Source organism: Pseudonaja textilis, chromosome 15 (assembly GCF_049901715.1).
Source record: "Pseudonaja textilis isolate UNSWEBS1 chromosome 15, rPseTex1.2, whole genome shotgun sequence".
NCBI classification, from domain to species: Eukaryota; Metazoa; Chordata; class Lepidosauria; order Squamata; family Elapidae; genus Pseudonaja; species Pseudonaja textilis.
This window is the reverse complement of record NC_142004.1, coordinates 9425790-9447576: the sequence shown is the minus strand read 5'-3', so window position 1 is coordinate 9447576 and position 21787 is coordinate 9425790. Positions and strand designations below refer to the sequence as shown.

Below are 21787 nucleotides of genomic sequence, written 5' to 3'. Positions count from 1 at the left end.
GCCTAAAAAGCCAACACAGTCCTAGGCTGCATCAATGAAAGGGTTGGGCTAGAAGACCTCCAGTGCCCCTTTCAGTTCTTACATCTAAGACAGTTGTTAAATGAATTTTGCTCCATTTTTTTTGACTCTTTTTTTTTTTTGGTGACAGCCATTAAGCAAATTACCGCCAGGAATTGCCTTCCATTCGAAGAGAATCTCTGACTTTAGGCTAGATCCATGTATCTGTGCACCTAATATGAAAACCCAGCTCTAGAGAAAATTCTAAGGCTGAAAAAGCTGGAAAAAAAGATATTTTTTTCCAGCAAATCGTCCAGACAGCACACCCATAATATTGAAAAGGGAGGCGAAAACTTAAAACTAGGCTGCAGGCAAGGACGCATCAACAGCTTCCAGAAACCCTGTCTGTTGAATTGGCCTATCGAGTTCCCACTTGACCTCCGAGTATTTCCACCTCGATCGAGTTACAACTACCCGGGCCAACTACTTGTACCCAACACAACGAAGAGGCTTTTCTCTATCAGCATCCTAAGAATAGTGAAACTTATCAGCTTCACCCAGGGAGTTGTTAAGTGGCATTTGATGCCTGAGTGATGCCAGATGAAAAGACGCGGAGCTGCACAAAGGAGAGTCAGTCTGGAGGAAATAGTGTCCTTTGGAACTAAAGTTTGTCTTGGGGTGGCTGGAAAAGGAGAATCTTTTTTCCAACCAGAAAATAGATCCAAGACAGATCCTTCTTTTTTAAAAAATAAATAAATTATTTATTCAAAGTTTCAAAAATTTTAAAAAAGGGAAACAAGTTCTCACATCTTACAGCGATATCGTACAAGTGTACATGTCCTTTAATACCAATTAAGTTCATTTACCATAGGTAAATTTACTCTAGCTAATTTACTAGTTCCTTACTTATACTACTGTTACAGTGCGATACTTATCTATTTACATTACTGTACACACATAGATCATATATACATATATACATACATAGCCTCGGGAAAGACCTGTGAATGTTGGTGAAGCCTATAAAGTCTCCTGCTCGAGCAGGGGGTTGGGCTAGATGACCTCCAGGGTTCCTTCCAACTCTTGGTTACTCTGTTAATTCATCAGTGGCACTTCCAGAAATTGTGGGTGCTCCATCCCTGGAGGTTTTTCAAGAAGGGATAGGGCAGCCATTTGTCTGAAATGATATAGGGCCCCCCCGCTTGACAGCGGGCTGGACTAGAAGACCTCCGAGGTCCCTTTTCCAAGCCTGTTATTTTCTTATCATCCCCAGCCAGGATGAAAGCCGGTGGTGCAAATGTTTCTCTCCTGTGTAGACCTCAGATTCCCGCGAGTCAGGTGTGACACCCCTGGCAAGAAAGTTCTGTCAACCTTGGAGAAATGGATCGTTGTGGCATTTAAAAAGAGTTTTCACCAGGTGCAACACCTCAGCCTCGGAGGCCTCTTGCTGACTTGAAACTACAGAACAACCTTCAAAGTGACTGAAGGCTCTTCGTGACGGCACACGTTAACCAATTAATTTTCTTTTTTTTTTTCTAAAGGAGAGAAAAAACCCAGAGGGGTGGGAAAGATAGAAACCAGGCATTTGCCCGGAGTGTGCCGTTCCAAGTTGTGTCCTGCCCGTCTTCTTCTCTGGAAATACAAACCAGGGTTTTGCTTTTCAAGGACCGTTAATACCGAACCAAGAATGGGTAGTCCTCGCTTTATGGCCACAATGGAGCCCAACATTTGGAAAGAGGGCCTGATGAAGCGGAACCGCCAAACTTTACGTGTGATTCTGGTGCAGCTGGCCGCATGGAGTTGAGAGTGGTGGGGTTGCACTTGAGCTTCCTGTTCCTGTGCAAGGACATGTATTCTATTGGCTGTTGTCAGATTCCCATGGGTTCAGGTAGGGGTCATAGCTGGCTCTACAGGTTGTCTGAGCTATGTTTGGTTGTGTTCTGACCCAAACCTTGTTTCAAGGAAACAAACATGGAGCAGAGGGAACAGCGAAACCTTTTAATGGTTTTTTTAAAGAAGAGACTGGACTGCCATTGGTCAGAAATGGTGTAGGGTTTCCTGCTTGGGCAGGGGGTTGGACTAGATGACCTACAAAGTCCCTTCCAACTCTGGTATTCTATATTCAATGGAAGAGAAGTTGAAGCCTTCAGAAGTTGTGGGAGCTCCATTATTGGAGGCTTTCAAGAAGAGACTGAGCTGCCATCTGTCGGAAATAGTGTAAGGTCTCCTGCTTGGGCGGGGGGTTGGACTAGATGACCTACAAGATCCCTTCCAACTCTGTTAAATCTATAACCTTTCCAGTGGATCAAATTGGCCCTTAATCAAGAACTTATTTTCATTCTAGGCTGGGTTGTTCCCTTCTTTCTTTTCAGCCTTTTTCCTTCTTTTTAATTTCTTTTTTTTCTTCTTCTTCTTCTTTCTAATCCTCAAAAATTTGAAATGCAAAGAGATTTCCAGACAGGAGGGGAGGGAAGATATTATTCTCCGACGGGAGAGATCAAAGGCTGCGGGATGAGGAGATTTTGCTCACATCCGTTGCCACCCCAAACTTTCTGACATCTGTGTGGCCGCCCCCCTCGAACTGTACTCCGATAACAGATCCCGAGCTCCGGCAATTCAGAGAGCTACACAGCGCCTGTTTTCCACACATGCCCCTTTTTGTGAGTCCTCCCACACCCCCATTGCCAATTACCTTCGGACTCAGAAGCAACCAGAAGGGGATAGGAAGGAGAAAGGGGGAAGAGAAGAAATTGATGGGGAAGGAGGAGGATAGAAAGAAGCAGAGAAGGATGGAGAAATAGAAGGAGAAACGAGAATGAAAGGAGGAGGAGGAGAAGAGGAAGGGAAGGGAGGGGTGGGAGGAGGAGAGGGAAGGGAGGGAAGAATGGGGAAAGGAAGGGAAGAATGGAGAAAGGAAGGGAAGAATGGGAAGAATCTCTCTCTCTTTCTCTCTCTCTTTCTCTCTGTCTGTCTCTCTCTCTCTTTCTCTCTCTCCCTCTCTCTCCCTCTCCCTGTCTCTTTCTCTCTCTGTCTGTCTCTCTGTCTGTCTCTCTCTCTTTCTCTCCTTCTGTCTCTGTCTCTCTCTGTCTCTCTCTGTCTCTCTCTGTCTCTCCCTCTCTCTTTCTCTCTGTCTCTCCCTCTCCCTCCCTCTCTCTGTCTCTTTCTCTCCCTCTCTGTCTCCCTCTCTCTTTCTCTCTGTCTCTTTCTCTCTGTCTGTCTGTCTTTCTCATTCTCTTTCTTTCTCTGTCTCTCCCTCTCTCTGTCTCTTTCTCTCCCTCTCTGTCTCCCTCTCTCTTTCTCTGTCTCTTTCTCTCTGTCTGTCTCTCTCTTTCTCATACTCTCTCTTTCTCTGTCTCTCCCTCTCTCTGTCTCTCTCTCTCTGTCTCTGTCTATCTCTCTTTCTCTCTGACTCTCTCTTTTTCTCTGTCTCTGTCTGCCTGTCTGTCTCTATGTTTGTTTTGGGTTTGGGGGGGCATCTCTATAAGGAGGTAAAAACATTTTCTGCAAGGAAGCCAAGCCATTATTAATAGGACTCTCCTCTCGGCCAGGGATGAGACGCTAGCCAGTGGTGCGAGAGAACAAGATAACATCTGTAAGCAAGAGGCAGTTAAAAGAGCAATTATCAGAAGAATTGGGCTATGAAAGGAAACATAATTTCTTCTGTCACTGATAGTTGGCGTTCTGAAAAAGTGATAAATTCATCTGGAGAGGAGAGGAAGGGGGAGAAAAAAAACAGGGAGGGAAGGCTTCTGTAATGCAAATGAAATTTTCCCCTTGTGGGTGGCATCCCTGGGTTTCTTTCCTACTTTCTCTTTGAGTCAAAGGCCCTAAAAATATTGCCAGCTTCCAGGCGCTCAAAGCTCCTTCGTGGAGATAATTCTTCTACTCACCACGGTTGCAAGGAGTTGGGGGGAGATATTGGGGAGGGGGGAAGTTGGAATAACCCCCCACCCCAACTGAATGAGGGACAGGAACCCCAAATTTTAGACAGCTGGGGAGGAAAGAGAGAGAACCAAGCAAAAAGACAAATTAATTCATATATATTATATATATATATATAATCTCAAAGATTGTCCAGAAAAGAGCCAGTATGGTGTAGCAATTATGGTGCTGGCCCAAAAACTAGGAGATGGTGAGTTCTAGTATCACCTTAGAAATGAAAGCCAGCTGGGTAACATTGGGCCAATCACCAGGAGACGGTGAGTTCTAGTCTCTCCTTAGGCATGAAAGCTGGCTGGGTGATTTTGGGACAATCACAGGAAACTGGGACTTCTAGTCCCACATTAGCCATGAAATCTAGCTAGGTGACTTTGGGACAATCACCGGGAGACTGGGAGTTCTAGTCCTGCCTTAGGCATGAAAGCTGGCTGGGTGATTTTGGGCCAAACACAGGAAACTGGGACTTCTAGTCCCACATTAGCCATGAAATCTAGCTAGGTGACTTTGGGACAATCACCAGGAGACTGGGAGTTCTAGTCTCTCCTTAGGCATGAAAGCTGGCTGGGTGATTTGGGGACAATTACAGGAAACTGGGACTTCTAGTCCCACATTAGCCATGAAATCTAGCTAGGTGACTTTGGGCTAAACACCAGGAGACTGGGAGTTCTAGTCCTGCCTTAGGCATGAAAGCCAGCTGGGTGACTTTGGGCAAACATGACCCTGGGACATTACAAACCATCATAAATATAAGCCGGTTGCTGAGTATCTGAATTTTGATCACTTGACCACGAGGATGCCAGAACGGTCTTATATGTGAAAAACGGCTCATAAGTCACTTTTTTTCAGTGCTGTTGTAACTCTGAGTGGTCACTAATTGAACTTTGTCACTATATAGGGACACCAGACTAGGAACTGGCCAGTCCTTCTCTCCCAGCCCTAAGAAGGAGGCAAGGACAAACCCTCTTTCCAGATACAGATAATCAAAGTTGGAAGGGACCTTGTAGGTCATCTAGTCCAATCCCCTGCCCAAGCGGGAGACCCTACCCCATTTCTGACCAATGGCAGTCCAGTCTCTTCTTGAAAGCCTCCAGTGATGAAGCCCCCACAACTTCCGAAGGCAACTTCTGTTCCATGGGTTGATTGTTCTCACTGTCAGAAAATGTCTCCCTTATTTCCAGGTTAAATCTCTTCTTGTTCAGTTTCCATCCATTGTTCCTTGTCTGGCCTTGAGGTGCCTTGGAAAATAGCTTGACCCCTTCCTCCTCTCTGGGGCAGCCCCTCAAATATTGGAAGATGCTCTCCTGTCTCCCCTGGTCCTTCTCTTCCCTAGACTAGCCAGGCCCAGTTCCTGCAACCATTCATCATATGTTTTAGCCTCCAGTCTCCTCATCATCCTGGTTGCTCTTCTCTGCACTCTTTCTCAACATCTTTTTTATAGGAAACTGCAAGAAAATGTCCACTTAGTTGCCTGGAATCAACCCTGCTTTTGAAGGGCTCCGTTTAAATTGGTTTAGAGAGCTGAAATTTTACAGGTGCAAAATTACTATAGCTCTTAATTTATGAATGATTTGCTCCGGCTTCCAAAGTCAACGAAATACTTCTCCTCTCCTTTTTTAATTTTTATTTATTTATTTTTGCAAAAGAATGGAAGACCACCAGGGTCCCTGCTGAGATCAAAAGCCTGGCCTAACTCGACTCCAAGTAAGATGTACTCCGTCCTGTCTGCTTATTAAAATACTTGCTGCTATGGACTTCCCTTCTAGCCCTCAGGGACAAATGGGAGAGTGTTGAAATAAGACAACTCGAAGCGTCCTTTTCAAGAAAGGGGAGTCCAAGGTGGTGGCTGCCACTAATCTTGCACAAACCTCTTTTAAGTGAACTTCTCCTCAAAGGCCAACAGATGCCCGGCTGTGAATGTCCGAGCAGCTGGAGACGGATGCCCTGTTTGTTGGGCCCAACAAATGGGCAGGGTGAGGTTGGAGACTAAGGGAAGGCGGAGGCACCAGTGCCTTCTGGAAAGCTGAAGGACCATCATTCTAAGGCAGCCTGAACAGAGAGAACAGCAAAGGGGAAGAGGAAGAGGAAGGGGAGCAAGAGAGAGGAAGGAGGAGGAGAAGGATGGAAGTAGGAAAAGGAGGCGGAGAAGGAAGGAGGAAAGGGAGAGGAGAAGGAATGGTGGAAGGAAGAGAATGAGAAAGGGGGTGAAAGGGAGAGGAGAAGGAGAGAAGGAAGGAGAAGGAAAAGAGGGAAAGGAGAAGGAAAGGGAATGAGAGGAGGAGGAGGAGGAGGAGGGGGAGGAGGAGGAGGAGGAGGAGGAGGAGGAGGAGGATGTATGCTCTCTGATCTTGGTTGTTTTCTTGCAGATATCTCACTACCCAATTAGGGAACATCATCAGTGCTAGAAAGGAGTGGGGTTTGTGGAATGGAGGAGGAGGAGGAGGGATGAAAGGGAGAGGAGAAGGAAAGAAGGAAGAAGAGAAGGAGAAGAATGAAAGGAATGATGAAAGGAAGAGGGGAAGGAGAATGATGATGGGAGGGGAAGGAGATGGAGGAGAAGGAATAGGGACAAGGAGAAGGAGGAGAAAGAGAAGAAGAAGAAGGGAGAAGAATGAGTAGGAGGAGAAAGAGAAGAAGAAGGAGAAGGAAGAAGGAGAATGAGTAGGAGGAGAAAGAGGAGAAGAAGGAAGAAGGAGAATGAGTAGGAGGAGAAAGAGAAAGAGAAGAAGAAGAAGGAAGAAGGAGAATGAGTAGGAGGAGAAAGAGAAGAAGAAGAAGAAGGAGAATGAGTAAGAGGAGAAAGAGAAGAAGAAGAAGGAAGAAGAAGGAAGAAGAAGGAGAATGAGTAAGAGGAGAAAGAGAAGGAGGAGGCAGAGGGAGAAGGAGGAGGAAGAAAAGGAGGAATAGCAGGGGAAGGGGAAGAAAAGAGCGGGGTGATTCATGATAGCTGCTCACCACGCAGAGGCTTCCATTTCCCAATCGAATTAAGCCTATCATTCCAGAGTGTAAATTATAGAAAAACAGTCTTCGGTTGCAACAGCAAGATCCTGAAAGAATAAATTAAGAATACAAATTGATCCATCACGCTCTTCCCCTTGGGAGAGAAAAGCAACACTAGGCACCGTGCACAAAAGTCAGTACACAGGCACTTGTGAACATTGATCTCGGGAGCCCACCCAGTGTGGCATGATCCATAAAAGGCTTTCAAGACCTCCCTCTCCCTCCTACTCTGAAAAATTGCAAAAGGAAAAAAACAACCCCGCCCAAAACATTTGGGTGCATCCAGGGAAGCTAAAGGCCAAGCCAGCCCCTCCACTGCCTTGGGGGGTGGGGGAGGAGTTGCCTAAGAAGAAAGAGAAGGATAGGGGTGTTAAGACAGGTGAGCCGTACCTGCACCGGGCCAGGTGCTTCTTTTTGAAGCTTCCTGCTGGAGCAGCTCCAAAGGAGAAATTAAGTCTCCGCATGACCGTTTCCTGGAGTTTTTTTTTTTTTCCCTTTGAAGACGTTTCACTTCTCATCCAAGAAGCTTCTTCAGCTCTGACTGGATAAGTGGAGAATGGAAGGATTTACACGCCTTGCAGACAGCTGGTCATTTGCATCCTTTTAGAGGGTCCTTGAGGCCACTTGGAGGTTTATCTGTGTCCCGTGTCTGAAAACTGAAGACTACAGGAGCCATTTGCACTACTCAGGTGACTCTGAGGACGCAGATAAAACTGCAAGTAGCCACGCCTAGTTCCTGCAACCATTCATTGTATGTTTTAGTCTCCTGGCTTTTGATCATCTTAGATAGATTCAGATTAACGGAGTTGGAAGGAAACTTGGAGATCATCCAGTCCAACCCCCTGCCCAAGCAGGAGACCCTACCCCATTTCTGACAGATGGCAGTCCAGTCTCTTCTTGAAAGCCTCCAGGGATGACACTCCCACAACTTCTGAAGGCAACTTCTGTTCCATGGGTTGATTGCTCTCACTGTCAGAAAATTCCTCCTTATTTCTAGGTTGAATCTCTCCTGGATCAGTTTCCATCCATTGTTCCTTGTCTGGCCTTTGGATGTCTTGGAAAATAGCTTGACTCCCTCCTCTCTGGGGCAGCCCCTCCAATTTGGAAGACTGCTATCCTGTCTCCCCTGGTCTTTCTCTTCCCTAGGCTATCCATGTGCTCCTTCCTATATTTTGAACCACGGTTATCCGTGTACTCCGTGCCGTGCCCTAGACAAATAAATTAAATACGTCAAATGTCAGTGGTGGTTTAGCATGAGTGGAGATAATTCTCCGTTTGAAAACAGCCCAGCCCAAGATCTGCATCAGAGAAGAGTACAAATCTTTTAACCATCAACAGGCCAAACAAGACAATCTACAGCTTCTGCCTCTGATTACATGTTTGTTTTTAATCTCTAGATGAATGACACTGATTTTTTATTTTTTATTTTTTTGTCTCATTTGCACCCCTGGGCAAAAATGCAAGTTTGGTGCAAACCTGGTTCTGCTTTCTGTCTTTGATTTGGGACAACGCAAATCTTTTTGGATTTTGTTTTGAGTTTTTTTTGTTGTTGTTGTTGGGAAGTTTGGCAGTGCATACACAGCCGTGTTTCTTCAACAGGAAAATACAGATACTCCCAGAGGAAAAGCTTGTCTCCAGAAGTGTGAATGTTCCAACACTGGAAGTTTTTAAGAAGAGACTGGACAACCATTTGTCTGAAATGATAAAGGGTTTCCTGCCTAAGCAGGGGGTTGGACTAGAAGACCTCCAAGGTCCCTTCCAACTCTGTTGTTCTGTTACAAGCTTGTCCATCTCTCCTTTCCCTCCTAGCAAACTCGAGCCGTTTTCTCCTTGCAGGACAACAGGAGGGTGTTGAAACTTCAAAATTAGCCACCATCCCTTTTCATTATAGTTTTCAAAGAATGGCAGCATTTGTTTTTTTTTTTCTGATTTTCTTCCGTAGGAGGTTCTGGACTATCAGGAGGAAGAGGGAGAGTGGGGGGAGAAGAAGAAGGAGGAGGAGGAGGAGGAGGAGGAGGAGGAGGAGGAGGAGGAGGAAGAAGCAGGAAGGAGGAGGGGGAGGGGGGAGAAGAAGAAGAAGAAGGAGGAGGAGGAGGAGGAGGAGGAGGAGGAGGGAGGAGGAGGAGAATGAGTAGGAGGAGGAAGAGAAGAAGAAGAAGAAGGAGGAGGAGGAGGAGGAGAATGAGTAGGAGGAGGAAGAGAAGAAGGAGAAGAAGAAGAAGAAGAAGAAGAAGAAGAAGGAGAAGGAGAAGGAGAAGAAGAAGAAGCTGCCTGTGTCTTTAAGTTATCAGGAAGCCGAACCAGGGAAATTTGGACAGTGAAAAGGCAATCAAGGCTGGGAAAGAGATGGAGCTTAATCTAATTTGGTTGGAGGGGGTTCACCCCTGGTGTTGTTTTCAAGACTGTGGGAATGGAAAGATCAGGAAGAGCAAATTCTCTCTCCGCAGCCAGAAACAGCGGGGCGTCCCTCCGGCCGGTCCCTGATCCAAAGCGAGGCTAAGAAAAGGGGATTAAAAAGCGACGCTCAGATGTGCATTTCATACACTGGCACCCTGTGGAAAGGCAGTAATATTTCAAACTTCGTTCCAGAGAAGGAGAAAGACCCCTTGGAAAAAGAGAGAGGGGGGGAAAACACTATACAAAAGGCCGGCCAAAACTGCGTTAAAAGAGAGGAAGGGGTTTGCGTGGAGGAGGGGTGGGAGAGAAAAGAGGCGGGGGAGGGTGTCATTTTGTTTGCTGGGGTGGGTTTAAAAAAAAACTGGTGGAAATAAAGAACGGATGAGCCATTTGGGCGTCTGAAGTTCCCCATTGTCAGGAGGGGAAAATCTTTTAAAACTTTTGGAAGTCTTCATCTCAAAAGGCCCACCCTTTTGGCTCCCAAAGTTGGTGGAAAAACAGGGGGGAGGGGGGAGAAAAATAGGCCCGGGGAGGGAAGGGGGGTTCTTTCCTTTCAGGTTTCTTTTAGCCAAACCAACTTTCTTTGTGGGTCAGATTCAAGCTGAGCGGAGATGGTGGGTTTGCAACGCAGCTTAAAAGCGGGGTGATCCCGAGGTTTGGATGGTAGGGATATCACTGGAGTCCGTCTTTTGGAACGGGGTTGCCTTGAAAAATCAGGGGTATGGGTGGGTCAATTTAGAATGGAATAGAATGGAATAGAATAGAATAGAATAGAATAGAATAGAATAGAATAGAATAGAATAGAATAGAATAGAATAGAATAGAATATATGGAATGTAATTAGAAGAGAAGAGAAGAGAAGAGAAGGGAAGGGAAGGGAAGGGAAGGAAGGGAAGGAAGGGAAAATAGAATAGAATAGAATAGAATAGAATAGAATAGAATAGAATAGAATAGAATAGAATAGAATAGAATAGAATATATGGAATGTAATTAGAAGAGAAGAGAAGAGAAGAGAAGGGAAGGGAAGGGAAGGGAAGGGAAGGGAAGGGAAGGGAAGGGAGAATAGAATAGAATAGAATAGAATAGAATAGAATAGAATAGAATAGAATAGAATAGAATAGAGGAATGAGAATGGAATGGAATAAATAGGAATAGAATGGAATGGAATGGAATGGAATAGAATAGAATAGAATTCTTTATTGGCCAAGTGTGATTGGACACACAAGGAATTTGTCTTGGTGCAAATGCTCTCCATGTACATAAAAGAAAAGATACATTCACCAAGAGTCAAGAATCATCAGGTACAACACTTAATGATAGTCATAGGGTATGATAAGCAATCAAATCATACTAGGAAACAGTCAACATAAATCGTAAGGATACAGACAAAGTTACAGTCAGTCACAAATGGGAGGAGATGGGTGATAAGGAGTGGTGAGAAGATTAATAGTAATAGTAGTGCAGACTTTGTAAATAGTTGGACAGTGTTGTGGGAATTATTTGTTTAGCAGAGTGATGACGTTCAGGGATAAACTCCCTTTGTGTCTAGTTGTTCTGGTGTGCGGAGCCCTATAGTGATGTGTTGAGGGTAGGAGTTGAAATAGTTTATATCCGGGATGTGAGGGGTCTGTAGATATTTTCACAGCCCTCTTTTTGACTCGTGCAGTATACAGGTCCTCGGTTGAAGGCAGGTTGGTAGTAATTGTTTTCTCTGCAGTCTTAATTATCCTCTAAAGTCTGTGTCTGTCCTGTTGGGTTGCAGAACCAAACCAGCCAGTTATAGAGGTGCAGAGAACCCCCCAGAGAGGGAAGGGGAGATGTCTTAATATCGCTTTTAAACTTAATATTAACGATTTTAAACCCAAACTGCTTTGATTCGATGTAATATCAGTAAAAATCAGATAAGAGAAGTATGTATTTCATACTGCATGTTGTCACACAGCATTGAGGATTATCGTTGCACAATATTGGGGGGGCGGGGGGGGCGGAATGAAGAAAAATGCCACGAAATGAAGAGATCATTCAGAAGATACTGGACTGTGTGCAGAAATGGATAGATTTGACATTGAAAATAAAGCGGAAAGAAGAGAGAGAATATTCTCAGACATGGAATCTGTTTTACCACTGGTTGGCGGGGAGGGAAGGGGGAGATTTAAGAATGTAATAAGTATTGTTGATCAAATTAAATACCAAGAAAACACGGTGTTTATTAGGCACTACAATACAAAAATTAATAAAATTTGAATGTGTGTGTGTGTGTTAATAAATGAGGCGAGAAAAGTCGTAAAATGGAGGGAGGTGGAAACAATTGTCTCCCTTAACGCAACATAAATTTTGGGCTCAATTGTCGTTTGTTGGTTGAGGTTAACCTGTACTCCCTGTGACAAACTGCAGTGATCTTCTTAATGACAGTTGGCAAGAAAGGATGTCACCTGGGGCAAAACTCCCTTAAATAAAGGTCTCTCCCTTAGCAAACAACACAAAATGTGGGTCTGAATTCTGGTCGCAAGTTAAGGAACAGTGTTGCTTGCGTGGCTCCAATTTAACCTTGGGAGAGGATTTAGTGGCTTGGAGAGTACAACGTGTCACTGTTGAAGCCGTGGGAAGTTGAAGGCAGCCGGTTCAAGGTCTTGCCGCAGAGGCATGATCGAGATTTTTTGGAGATTAGTTTTGCTTTCCCCCCTATCTTGTTTTTCCGGCTCACATCTGCAGAGGGTTGGTTTCTGGCCTCCCAATTAACCAAAAAGGCTTTTCAAACCCTTCCTTTCCTCCAGCCTCTGTGGAATAGTTCATGGATCAAAGAGAGGAATCCTCTTCTGCGTTGCAATGCAACGGAATCTGTAAGGATCCTTCCAGGGCTGAGTGTACACAACGCAACCAACCCACGTTCCAGTTGCAAACGAACAAACAAACAAAAATATGTCATTGCTCTCTGAGTTGCACGATGCTTCTGGCTTGAGGAAGAGGGCTTTTAAGGTGCATGAAGTCTCCTGCCTTGAGAAGGGGGTTGGGCTAGATGCCCTCCAAGGTCCCTTCCGGCCCTATGATTCTATGATTCCGATAAGAGGAGGATATTTGTCACTCGGGGTTGAAAGGAGGGGACCTTGGTGCTCTCTGAGCTTGGTTGTTTTCCTGCAGATGCTTCATTATCCAACTAGGTAATGTCATCAATGCTAAGAGATAGAGTTTGCAAAGGGGAGGAGGAGGAGGAGGAGGAGGAGGAGGAGGAGGAGGAGGAGGAGGAGGAGGAGGAGGAGGAGGAGGAGGAGGAGGAGGAGGAGGAGGAAAACTGTGGGGTCCTTGGTGCTGTCTGAGATTGCTTCCTTTCATTTTTTTCATTCCCAAACTAGTTAACATCATCAGTGCTAGAAGGGAGTAGAGTTTGCAGAGAGGAGGAGGAGGAGGAGGAGGAGGAGGAAAACCATGGAGTCTCTGAGCTTGGTTGTTTTCTTGCAGACGTTTCACTCCCAAACTAGGGAGAGGAGGAGAGGAGGGAGGAGGAGGAGGATGACTGTGGTCTCCAAGCCTGGATATTTTCTTGCAGACATTTCATTACCCAACTAGGCAACATCATCAGTGTTTGGAGGGATTCTATGATTCTATATGATGTCATTTGGAAGGGAAATTGGGGAGGATTTACAGAAGAGGGCAGAGTTAGGGCGATGGGCTAAAATATATATATATAAAATATCTCTCTCTCTCTCTCTCTCTCTCCCTCCCTCCCTCCCCCTCTCTCTCTCTCTCTCCCCCTCCAAGGCTAAAGTTGCCCTGTTCTCTGAAATCACGTTCAGTTGCAAAACTTCATTAAAAACAAATTCTTGGCTTCCAATGTCCCCACCCCCACCCCCAAAAACCCACCTTGTGTCCCCCAATTCCCATCTATTGCAAGATCTTGCCATTTCCACCAGGGATATACATGCTTTCGGCTCCCGCCCCCGCCCCGCCCCCAGCCCCCACCCCTCCGCTTTCATCCCTGGTTAAATATGTAAATAAAATGTCTAAAGTCATTCTTCAAAAGAAGACAAAAGGCAAATAAAACAAGGCAGGGGAAAAAAAGACAAGCAGAAAATTCTTTCTCGGCTCTCTATAACATTTGCCCAGAGGGTGGGGTGAGGGGTGGCCAAAGCCCGAAAAACTCTCCCAGCGGGGGTGCCCGCTGTGCCACATAACACTGACTGGCAGGGGTGGGAAAGGCTTTTAAAGAAAGAAATACGTATATAAATATATATTTTCTTCAGCAGCAGCTGTCACAAGGGCCTTTTTATTTATTATTGCTTTTCCGGTTGCTGATCTTTCCTTTCCTTGCTTTCTCCCTTCCCTTCCTTCCTTCTCTCTTCCCTTCTTTCTGTCCTTCCTTTCTTCCTTTAGCTCTCCTTCCTTCCCTTTCTTTTTCTTTCTCCTTTCCCGTCCTTTTTCTTCCCTTTCCTTCTTTCTATCCATTCTCCCTTTGCTTCCTTGTCTCTTCCTTGCTTTATCTATCCTTCCTTCCCTTTTTTCTTTCTCCTTTTTCTTCCTTCTTTCCATCCTTCCTTTGCTTGCTTGTCCTTCTTGCTTCCTCTATATATACTTTCCTTTTTTTCCCCTCCCTTCTCTCCCTTCCTTTGCTTTCTTTCATGCTTTCTTTCTCTCTCTTTCCTTCCTTCCTTTCTCTCCAAGCCTCTTCTTTAAAGCAGCAATACTGAAATGAAAGCTAATTCAAGAAAGTGGCCTGTTTTAATTCCCAGCACCAAAAATCTTTTCAAGAAAGAAAGAGACAGAGACAGAGACGGGGCAGCGGGGGGGGGAGAAAGAAAGAAAGAAAGAAAGGAAGGAAGGAAGGAAGGAAGGAAGAAAGAAAGAAAGAAAGAAAGAAAGAAAGAAAGAAAGAAAGAAAGAAAGAAAGAAAGAAAGAAAGAAAGAAAGAAAGAAAGAAAGAAAGAAAATAAGTCAGAGGCTAGCAAATTATCCAGAGTGGATGAAATCCCTTCGCTTCCACCGACAGGAGAAGTCAGATCCATTAACAGACAGGATTTCTACCAGGGGTATCTGTGAGTTTGCACGTGACTGTTTTATATTTCCCTTCTTCCCACCTTTCCCAGCAAAAGTGAAGACAGACAGGAACTAAGGACAGACATGCCGTATTTTGGACAAGAAGGAAAACCCTCACGTTTCACTCCAACTTTTATTAAAGTTTCTTTAAAAACTTTATTTCTGATGGTGACGGCAGCAGGACAGACGGCACAGGAGGTGTTATAGTCATCTGAACCCTGTTCAGAGAAAGAGAAAGAGAGAGAAGGGGGGGGTGTGTATCTTTCTGAACTTCCCTCCGTATGAATCTCTTTTTTTTTTTTTCCGTGACCCCCAACCGAGGGGCGCATAGAAAGGTCTACGGTGCACAGGACGGCAAAGAAAAACAAGCTTTGTTTCACAGAGAATAGAAATTCTTTATTAATCCACTTTCAGAGGGGGCAGCTTTATGCTGAATCAGAGAAAGAGGTCTGGACTCTTTGGAGCGCATAAATAGGTGTGTGTGTGTGTGTGTGTGTGTGTGTGTGTGTACGCGTGTGTCTAGCTAAGGCCTCTACCAAGGCCCAGGAATGCAACCAAATGTTCCAAAATAAAGACATAAATCACACATACATATAACACCTACACACACACACACACACACACACAAAACACACATAGAGGGACTCAGAATCCAGTTCATATACTCTGCAAAACTACGATCTGCTTAGTTGCATTTTCTTTGTGAATACAAGCGGTCACAACCATTCCTTTCGTTCAAGGTTACGACAGTCCCGGGAAATTAAAAAAGCGACTTAACGGCCAGACTTTTCACCCTTAAAGTCCCAGCAAAAAAAACAAACAAACACCATGCAATCGACTTGTTATTTATTTATTATTTAATTATTTAATTAGTTATTTAATGTTGGGCAGCCTTTGCGCCCCTGCCTCCCAAATTCCAAAGCTAATTACGGGTGGCCCTCAACGTACGACCTAAATTTCCATTGCTAAGGGAAACAGGTGTGAGCTTTGCCCTGTTTTGTGACTTTTCTTGCCGCCGTTGTTAAGTGAATCCTCCTCCTCCTTCACTGTACAAACCTCACTTCCTTTTTAGCACGGAGGATATTTCCTACCTTGGGAAACGAAACACCTGCAAGAAAACATCCAATGCTCAGACAGCATCAAAGAACTCATTTCAGGCTCGAGCTACAAACATTCACCTTTATTCGTCACCCAGGTCAACATTTCTACAGATGTCCAGGGAGATTGTCAGCCCTCCAGGTCATGGTTGTCCCAAAGGTGCTTTTTTTTCTTTCAAGAGGCAATTTTTGGACTTTCTTGTTTTTTCTTTGAAGATGTTTCGCTTCTCATCCAAGGAGCTTCTTCAGCTCATTCAGCCTCTTCAGCTGAAGAAACTTGTTGGATGAGAAAGCGAAACAAACATCTTCAAAGAAAGACAAGAAAGTCCAGTTGCCCCTTGAAAAAAGCACTTTGGGGAAAGAAGGGAAGGGAAGGGGAAAGGAAAGGAAAAGAAAAGAAAGGGAAAGGGAAAGGGAAAGGAAAGGAAAGGATAGGAAAGGAAAGGGGAAAGGAAAGGAAAATAAAGGAAAGAGGAAAAGGAAAGGAAAGGAAAGGAAAGGGGAAAGGAAAGGAAAATAAAGGAAAGAGGAAAAGGAAAGGAAAGGAAAAGAAAGGGGAAAGGAAAGGAAAGGAAAGGAAAGGAAAGGAAAGGAAAGATGTCAATGGAGATTCTCAGTCCTCTAGGTCCTGCTTGTCCCAAAGGTGCTTTTTCAAGAGCCAACTGGACTTTGTTTTTTCTCTGAAGGCATTTCGTTTCCCATCCTAGAAGCTTCTTCAGTTCTGAAGAATCTCTACAGACAAATCATTGAAGACTCCGTAGCTTTTCCCCTTCCAAATGCGACATGCATCCCCCTCCCCTTTAGACTGAAGAAATGCAATATTTCTCTGTCTCATTCTTTAGGGTATTTTCACTTTATCACCCTATTGTTTGGAAGGGGGTGATATTAAGTCCTTTAGTGCCCCTCTCCCCTGAAAAAAGGCCTATAACATTTAGTTGCTCAGGTTTGGGATCAACTCCTCTCCGTTTGCCGTCAAAGCTTCCATCCCATAAACAGAGGGACCACCAAAACCTCTGAGCCAACTCAATTTTTATGAGCTTTTGAGCCAGACCTTTATTACTCAGGCAATAAAAAGCATTCAAACACAATCCCTTTAAAACCTCCACCACTGCTTTTAAACAAATCCTTTCTTTCTTTTCTTTTCTTTCTTTCTTTCTTTCTTTCTTTCTTTCTTTCTTTCTTTCTTTCTTTCTTTCTTTCTTTCTTTCTTTCTTTCTTTCTTTTTCTTTCTCCTTTTTTCTTTCTCTTTCTTTTTCTTTCTCTCTCTTTCTTTCTCTTTTTCTCTCTTCCTTCCTTCCCTTCTCTGGAAATCGAGACATTTGCAAGGAAAACTTTCCTTTTACACGTGCAGAAACAACAGCCGGCCAGGTTAAATCGTGTAAGTTTTACAGCCCTGTTTTCATGGCATTAAGCGGCAGCCAGCGACAGAGATGATACTTAGCTGGGAAGGGAGGTGTTTTCTTCAAAGTGAAGCTGCCCATACAAACCCAACTACCTCCCCCCACCAAAAAAAAACCTCTTAGATCCGATTCTTCAGAAGTTGCTACAACTTCTAGCCTCCAGAAGTTGACACCAACTTGTAATTTTGAAAGGATCTAGATCTAGAATAAATTGTGTCATCTGCTGGAGGTTATCAGATGTTGAGTAATGCCATGTCACTTTAATCCTAATTAAGTGTAATTAAAAGGAGATGTTGGGCTTGGAGAGGACGCTTCTGCCGGCATATCGTTTCAAAATCAAATGTAGTTCTCCATCTTCAATTAAAAAAAAAACACTACTGAATGTATCAAGAGGGCGGATCTCAACTCCCAGAATTCCCCAGCCAGCCACGCTTCACCAAATTTATCTCCGATGCTGTCTTGGGAACTGTGGGAGTTGGAAGTCCACACACCTGCAAAGTTGAGAAGGTTCACCAGAAGGTTCCAAAAATTGTGTTCCAGAATCTTCAGAACGTTGCAAAGTCCATCATTTCTGATCAGGAGGTTTAGCAACCTCTAAGGATGAAATGAGGATGGATCTAAGAAAGGAGCCCGGAGTAACTTCTGCTTCTTGGAAACAAAGGTGGGGTGGATGATGATGATGAGGAGGAGGAGGAGGAGGAGGATGGCAGCTAGTGTGGCAGAGCAGATCAAGGAGATCCAGATGGAGGCTCAAGGAATGGTAGGGACCAGATTCTTAGCCCCAAACCTCCCTCACCTAGGGATAACCCTGGCCACATTCTGGAAGAAAACCATAAATCAATAAACACCACTAAAGACGGGCTGTAAGTTCTTCCTCCTCTTTTCCTCCTTCCTTACAACAACCCTTTTTTCCCCCTGCTTGCAATATCAGGAGAGAAAGTTGAGAAAGACTTAAAGAGGGCGGAAGAAGGGGAGGAAGAAACGAGGGAAGCTTTGGGAACGCGCGCCGATCAAGGGCTCCTCTCTCTTTTTTGTTCTCTCTCTTCAACCCCACCCCACCCCCACCCCCTCCGCTCCCGTACCCCCAACCCCGGCTTCCTTTCTTCAGCTCCAAAGCGCCCCGTAGGTGCCGGCGCAAAAGGGACAGCCGGCTTCGCCTCTTTTCTCATGCAAAACGAGAGAGGCGCGCAAAGGAGGCGGAGGGGAGCCCAGGGGAAGGAGAGGGGGGGTGGAATAGGAGGGGGCTATGGCCGGAGCTGTGCGCGTGCGCGGGGTCCGCATCACGGTCTGTTGCTGCTGCTCCCGCCTCCTAACCCCCCCCCTTCCCCCCCCCCTTCTCCCGACTTCAGCAGCTGCAAAGCCCCGGACTTACTTTTTTGGGGGCGAGCGAGCGCTCTTGGAGAAAGCGAGCGGTTTTGGAGAGGGCGTTGCGCTTTTACGCGCGCCTTGGCCACCCAGCGTTCCATCGCGATCCGGACGCAGGCGGCGGCCCCGGCTCTCCCTTCCCTCCGGCTGGCCGCTTTCTCTTGCCCTCCCCTCTCACTTTCCCCACCTAGCCCGGCCGAGCCCTCCTTCTCCAACCGAGGGGGCGGAGACGCAAAGTCAAGCGGAGCGCCCGATTTCTCGGGGCAGAAAGCTCAGCAGCAGTAGCAGCCGCAGCAGCCGCAGCAGCCGGAGAGCGCTCCCGCAGCCGGCTCGGGAAAGGAAGGAGCTGGCCAGCACGGGGGAGCAAGCAGCGGATTCCCCTTCCAGCGACCTCCCCGGGGGTGGATCTGCAGAGAGAAGGAGCCGGGCAAATTTTGCATCCAGCTTCCCCGGCTGCGGGCGAGCGAGAGCGGCGTGGAAGGGTTTGGAAACGGTTCCCCGGCATGCCGAGCCGCTCTAAGTCACCCCGCGCATGGAGCGCCGCGAGAGGCGCGCGTCCTCTTCCTCTTCCTCTGGCCGACCGAGCTTGAGACCCCAACCCGGGCTGCGGACTCAGACAAGCGTGGGAATTTCAGGCTTTGGGTTTCGCAGCGATTGCCATGAAGCCAGACTGGATGCGGCTTGAGTCCTTTCGCCAGAGGGCTTCGGGAGAGAACCGGCTGGCCGGAGTGCCCTTGATCTGACCCCCGCTTCTCCCTGTTGGCCACTTCTCCGTCCTTCCCTCCCTCCTTTCCCCCGCCATCAGAACTTGGGGGCTCCGCGGAGCGGCGGGGCAGCTTCCGAGTTAGCCAACATGAGCTGCGGGCGACGGCGGCGGAGCTCCAGGCCGACGCTGGGCGTGGTGTTGCATCTGGTGTGCTCCTGTTTCGGCATCAGCTCCATCGACACCGACCGGCCCGGCGACGGTCGGTGCCAACCCATCGAGATCCCCATGTGCAAAGACATCGGCTACAACATGACCCGCATGCCCAACTTGATGGGCCACGAGGACCAGCAGGACGCGGCCATCCAACTCCACGAGTTCGCCCCGCTGGTGGAGTACGGCTGCCACGGCCACCTCAAATTCTTCCTCTGCTCCCTCTACGCCCCCATGTGCACCGAGCAGGTGTCCACGCCCATCCCAGCCTGCCGGGTGATGTGTGAGCAGGCGCGGCTCAAGTGTTCGCCCATCATGGAGCAGTTCAACTTCAGGTGGCCGGACTCCCTGGACTGCAGCAAACTGCCCAACAAGAATGACCCCAACTACTTGTGCATGGAAGCCCCCAGCAACGGCTCCGAGGAGCCTCCCCGGGGGTCCAGCATGCTCCCTCCAATGCTGTGGCCCCAGAGGCCCCACAGCGCTGCTCACGACCTGACCCAGCAGAAGGACGGGCTGGGTCGGCTCTCCTGCGAGAACCCCGGGAAGTTCCACCACGTGGAGAAGAGCGGATCTTGCGCACCTCTCTGTACCGCCGGGGTGGACGTTTACTGGAGCTGGGAGGACAAGCGCTTTGCGGTCATCTGGATGGCGGTGTGGTCCATCCTCTGCTTCTTCTCCAGCGCCTTCACCGTCCTGACCTTCCTGGTTGACCCTCAGCGCTTCAAGTACCCCGAGAGGCCCATCATCTTCTTGTCCATGTGCTACTGCGTCTACTCCGTGGGCTACATTGCCCGCCTCTTCTCCGGCGCGGAGAACATCGCCTGCAACCCGGACAGCGGCCAACTCTACGTCATTCAAGAAGGCTTGGAGAGCACCGGCTGCACCTTGGTCTTCCTCATCCTCTACTACTTCGGCATGGCCAGCTCCTTGTGGTGGGTGGTCCTGACTTTGACGTGGTTCCTGGCCGCGGGGAAGAAGTGGGGTCACGAGGCCATCGAAGCCAACAGCAGCTACTTTCACTTGGCAGCTTGGGCCATCCCTGCGGTGAAGACTATTATGATCTTAGTCATGCGCCGGGTGGCTGGAGATGAGTTGACGGGCTTGTGCTACGTTGGCAGCATGGACGTCAATGCGCTGACTGGCTTCGTGCTCGTCCCTCTGGCTTGCTATCTCATCGTGGGGACGTCCTTCATCCTTTCGGGCTTCGTGGCTCTCTTCCACATCAGGAGGGTGATGAAAACTGGCGGGGAGAACACCGACAAGCTGGAGAAGCTCATGGTGAGGATCGGGGTCTTCTCCGTCTTGTATACCGTGCCAGCTACGTGCGTCATCGCGTGTTACTTTTACGAAAGGCTGAACATGGGTTACTGGAGGGTTTTGGCCACCCAGCAGAAATGCAAGGTCAACAACCACACCAAGCACCCGGACTGCACCATGAGTGACTCCATTCCGGCCGTGGAGATCTTTATGGTCAAGATCTTCATGTTGCTGGTGGTGGGCATTACCAGCGGGGTTTGGATTTGGACCTCCAAAACTCTGCAGTCCTGGCAAGGGGTTTGCAGCCGGAGGATCAAGAACAGGACTCGGAGGAAATCCACCAGCATGGTGGCAGGCGGGAGTCTTTGCAAAAAGACGAGCCAGCTGCCTCTGCCCAAAGTTCGCCACGCAAAGTATGAGCCGGCGTTGCAACCCCCAACTTGCTTGTGACCCCAGTGGACCCCCAGACCATAATAATATTACAAGTCAGCATACTTGGAAAGCAACCGAAAGAGGTGCTCCAAGTAGTCAGCAGTCAGGACTAAAGGGTGTTTTTTTTTTGAAATGCTTTTAGAATTTCTGTCGTGTTACCAAACAGCAAATTAAGAAAAAGAGTTGAAATATTAAAATTAAAAGTTAGGTGACAGGGGAAAAAAAATTAGTGCCTCGAATGTTAAACAAACATAAGCACACTCTTCCTTCCTTCCTTCCTTCCTTCCTTCCTTCCTTCCTTCCTTCCTTCCTTCCTTCCTCCCTTTTCTTTCTTTTTTTCTTTCCTCCTTTCCTTTCTCTCTTCTTACCTTTCTCTCTTCCTTCCCTCTCCTCTTAGTTTGCTAGTTTTTACATGCTTTGAAAAACTTTACTAAAACTTACTTCCATTCCTCCTTTCTTTTTTCTTTCTTTCCTTCCTTCCTTGCTTTCCCCCTTCCTTCCTTCCTTCCTTCCTTCCTTCCTTCCTTCCTTCCTTCCTTCCTTCCTTCCTTCCTTCCTTCCTTCCTTCCCCTGTTGATTGTTTGGCCAAGCCTTCTGGGGATGAAACCCTTGGGCCTTCTGACTTGTAAATATTGGAATTTGGTTTGCTTAGGTTTCTAACCCTTTAGACATAAGTACTGTATTGGTAGAGCTTTTTTTTTTTTTTTTAAAGAAAAGAGAAAAACTTGAAAGAGAATGTTAGGGAAGCAACCAGATCAGAGAAGAAACAGAAGTTTTTTGCATTCACCCTGAAATCTTTGCAAAAGCAGGAACTGTTCTCAATTTCATTTCTTTTCTTTTCTTTTCAAATGCCTTTTATCACGCAAAATGGTCTCTCCAAAGGCTCCCTCCTCCACGGAAAATAATGTGCAATACAGGGTGGTTGTTTTTTTTCTTCCTGCATTTTTGTTCCCCTTGTT

At 46.8% G+C, this 21787-nt stretch overlaps 1 protein-coding gene across 1 annotated transcript; it reads left to right on the top strand.

Annotated features, from left to right (window-relative positions):
• The first annotated feature begins 18861 nt into the window (after window positions 1–18861).
• Window positions 18862–21529, top strand: FZD10 (frizzled class receptor 10). The gene has a single exon (XM_026716233.2). It carries the CDS (start codon window positions 19074–19076, stop codon window positions 20844–20846), a length of 1773 nt encoding a protein of 590 aa, XP_026572018.1. The 5' UTR covers window positions 18862–19073; the 3' UTR covers window positions 20847–21529.
• The last annotated feature ends 258 nt before the right edge of the window (window positions 21530–21787 follow it).

What these genes read in the sequence shown, in the direction of transcription:
- FZD10 (XM_026716233.2), top strand. Translation starts at nt 19,074, where the DNA reads ATGAGCTGCGGGCGACGGCGGCGGAGCTCCAGGCCGACGCTGGGCGTG.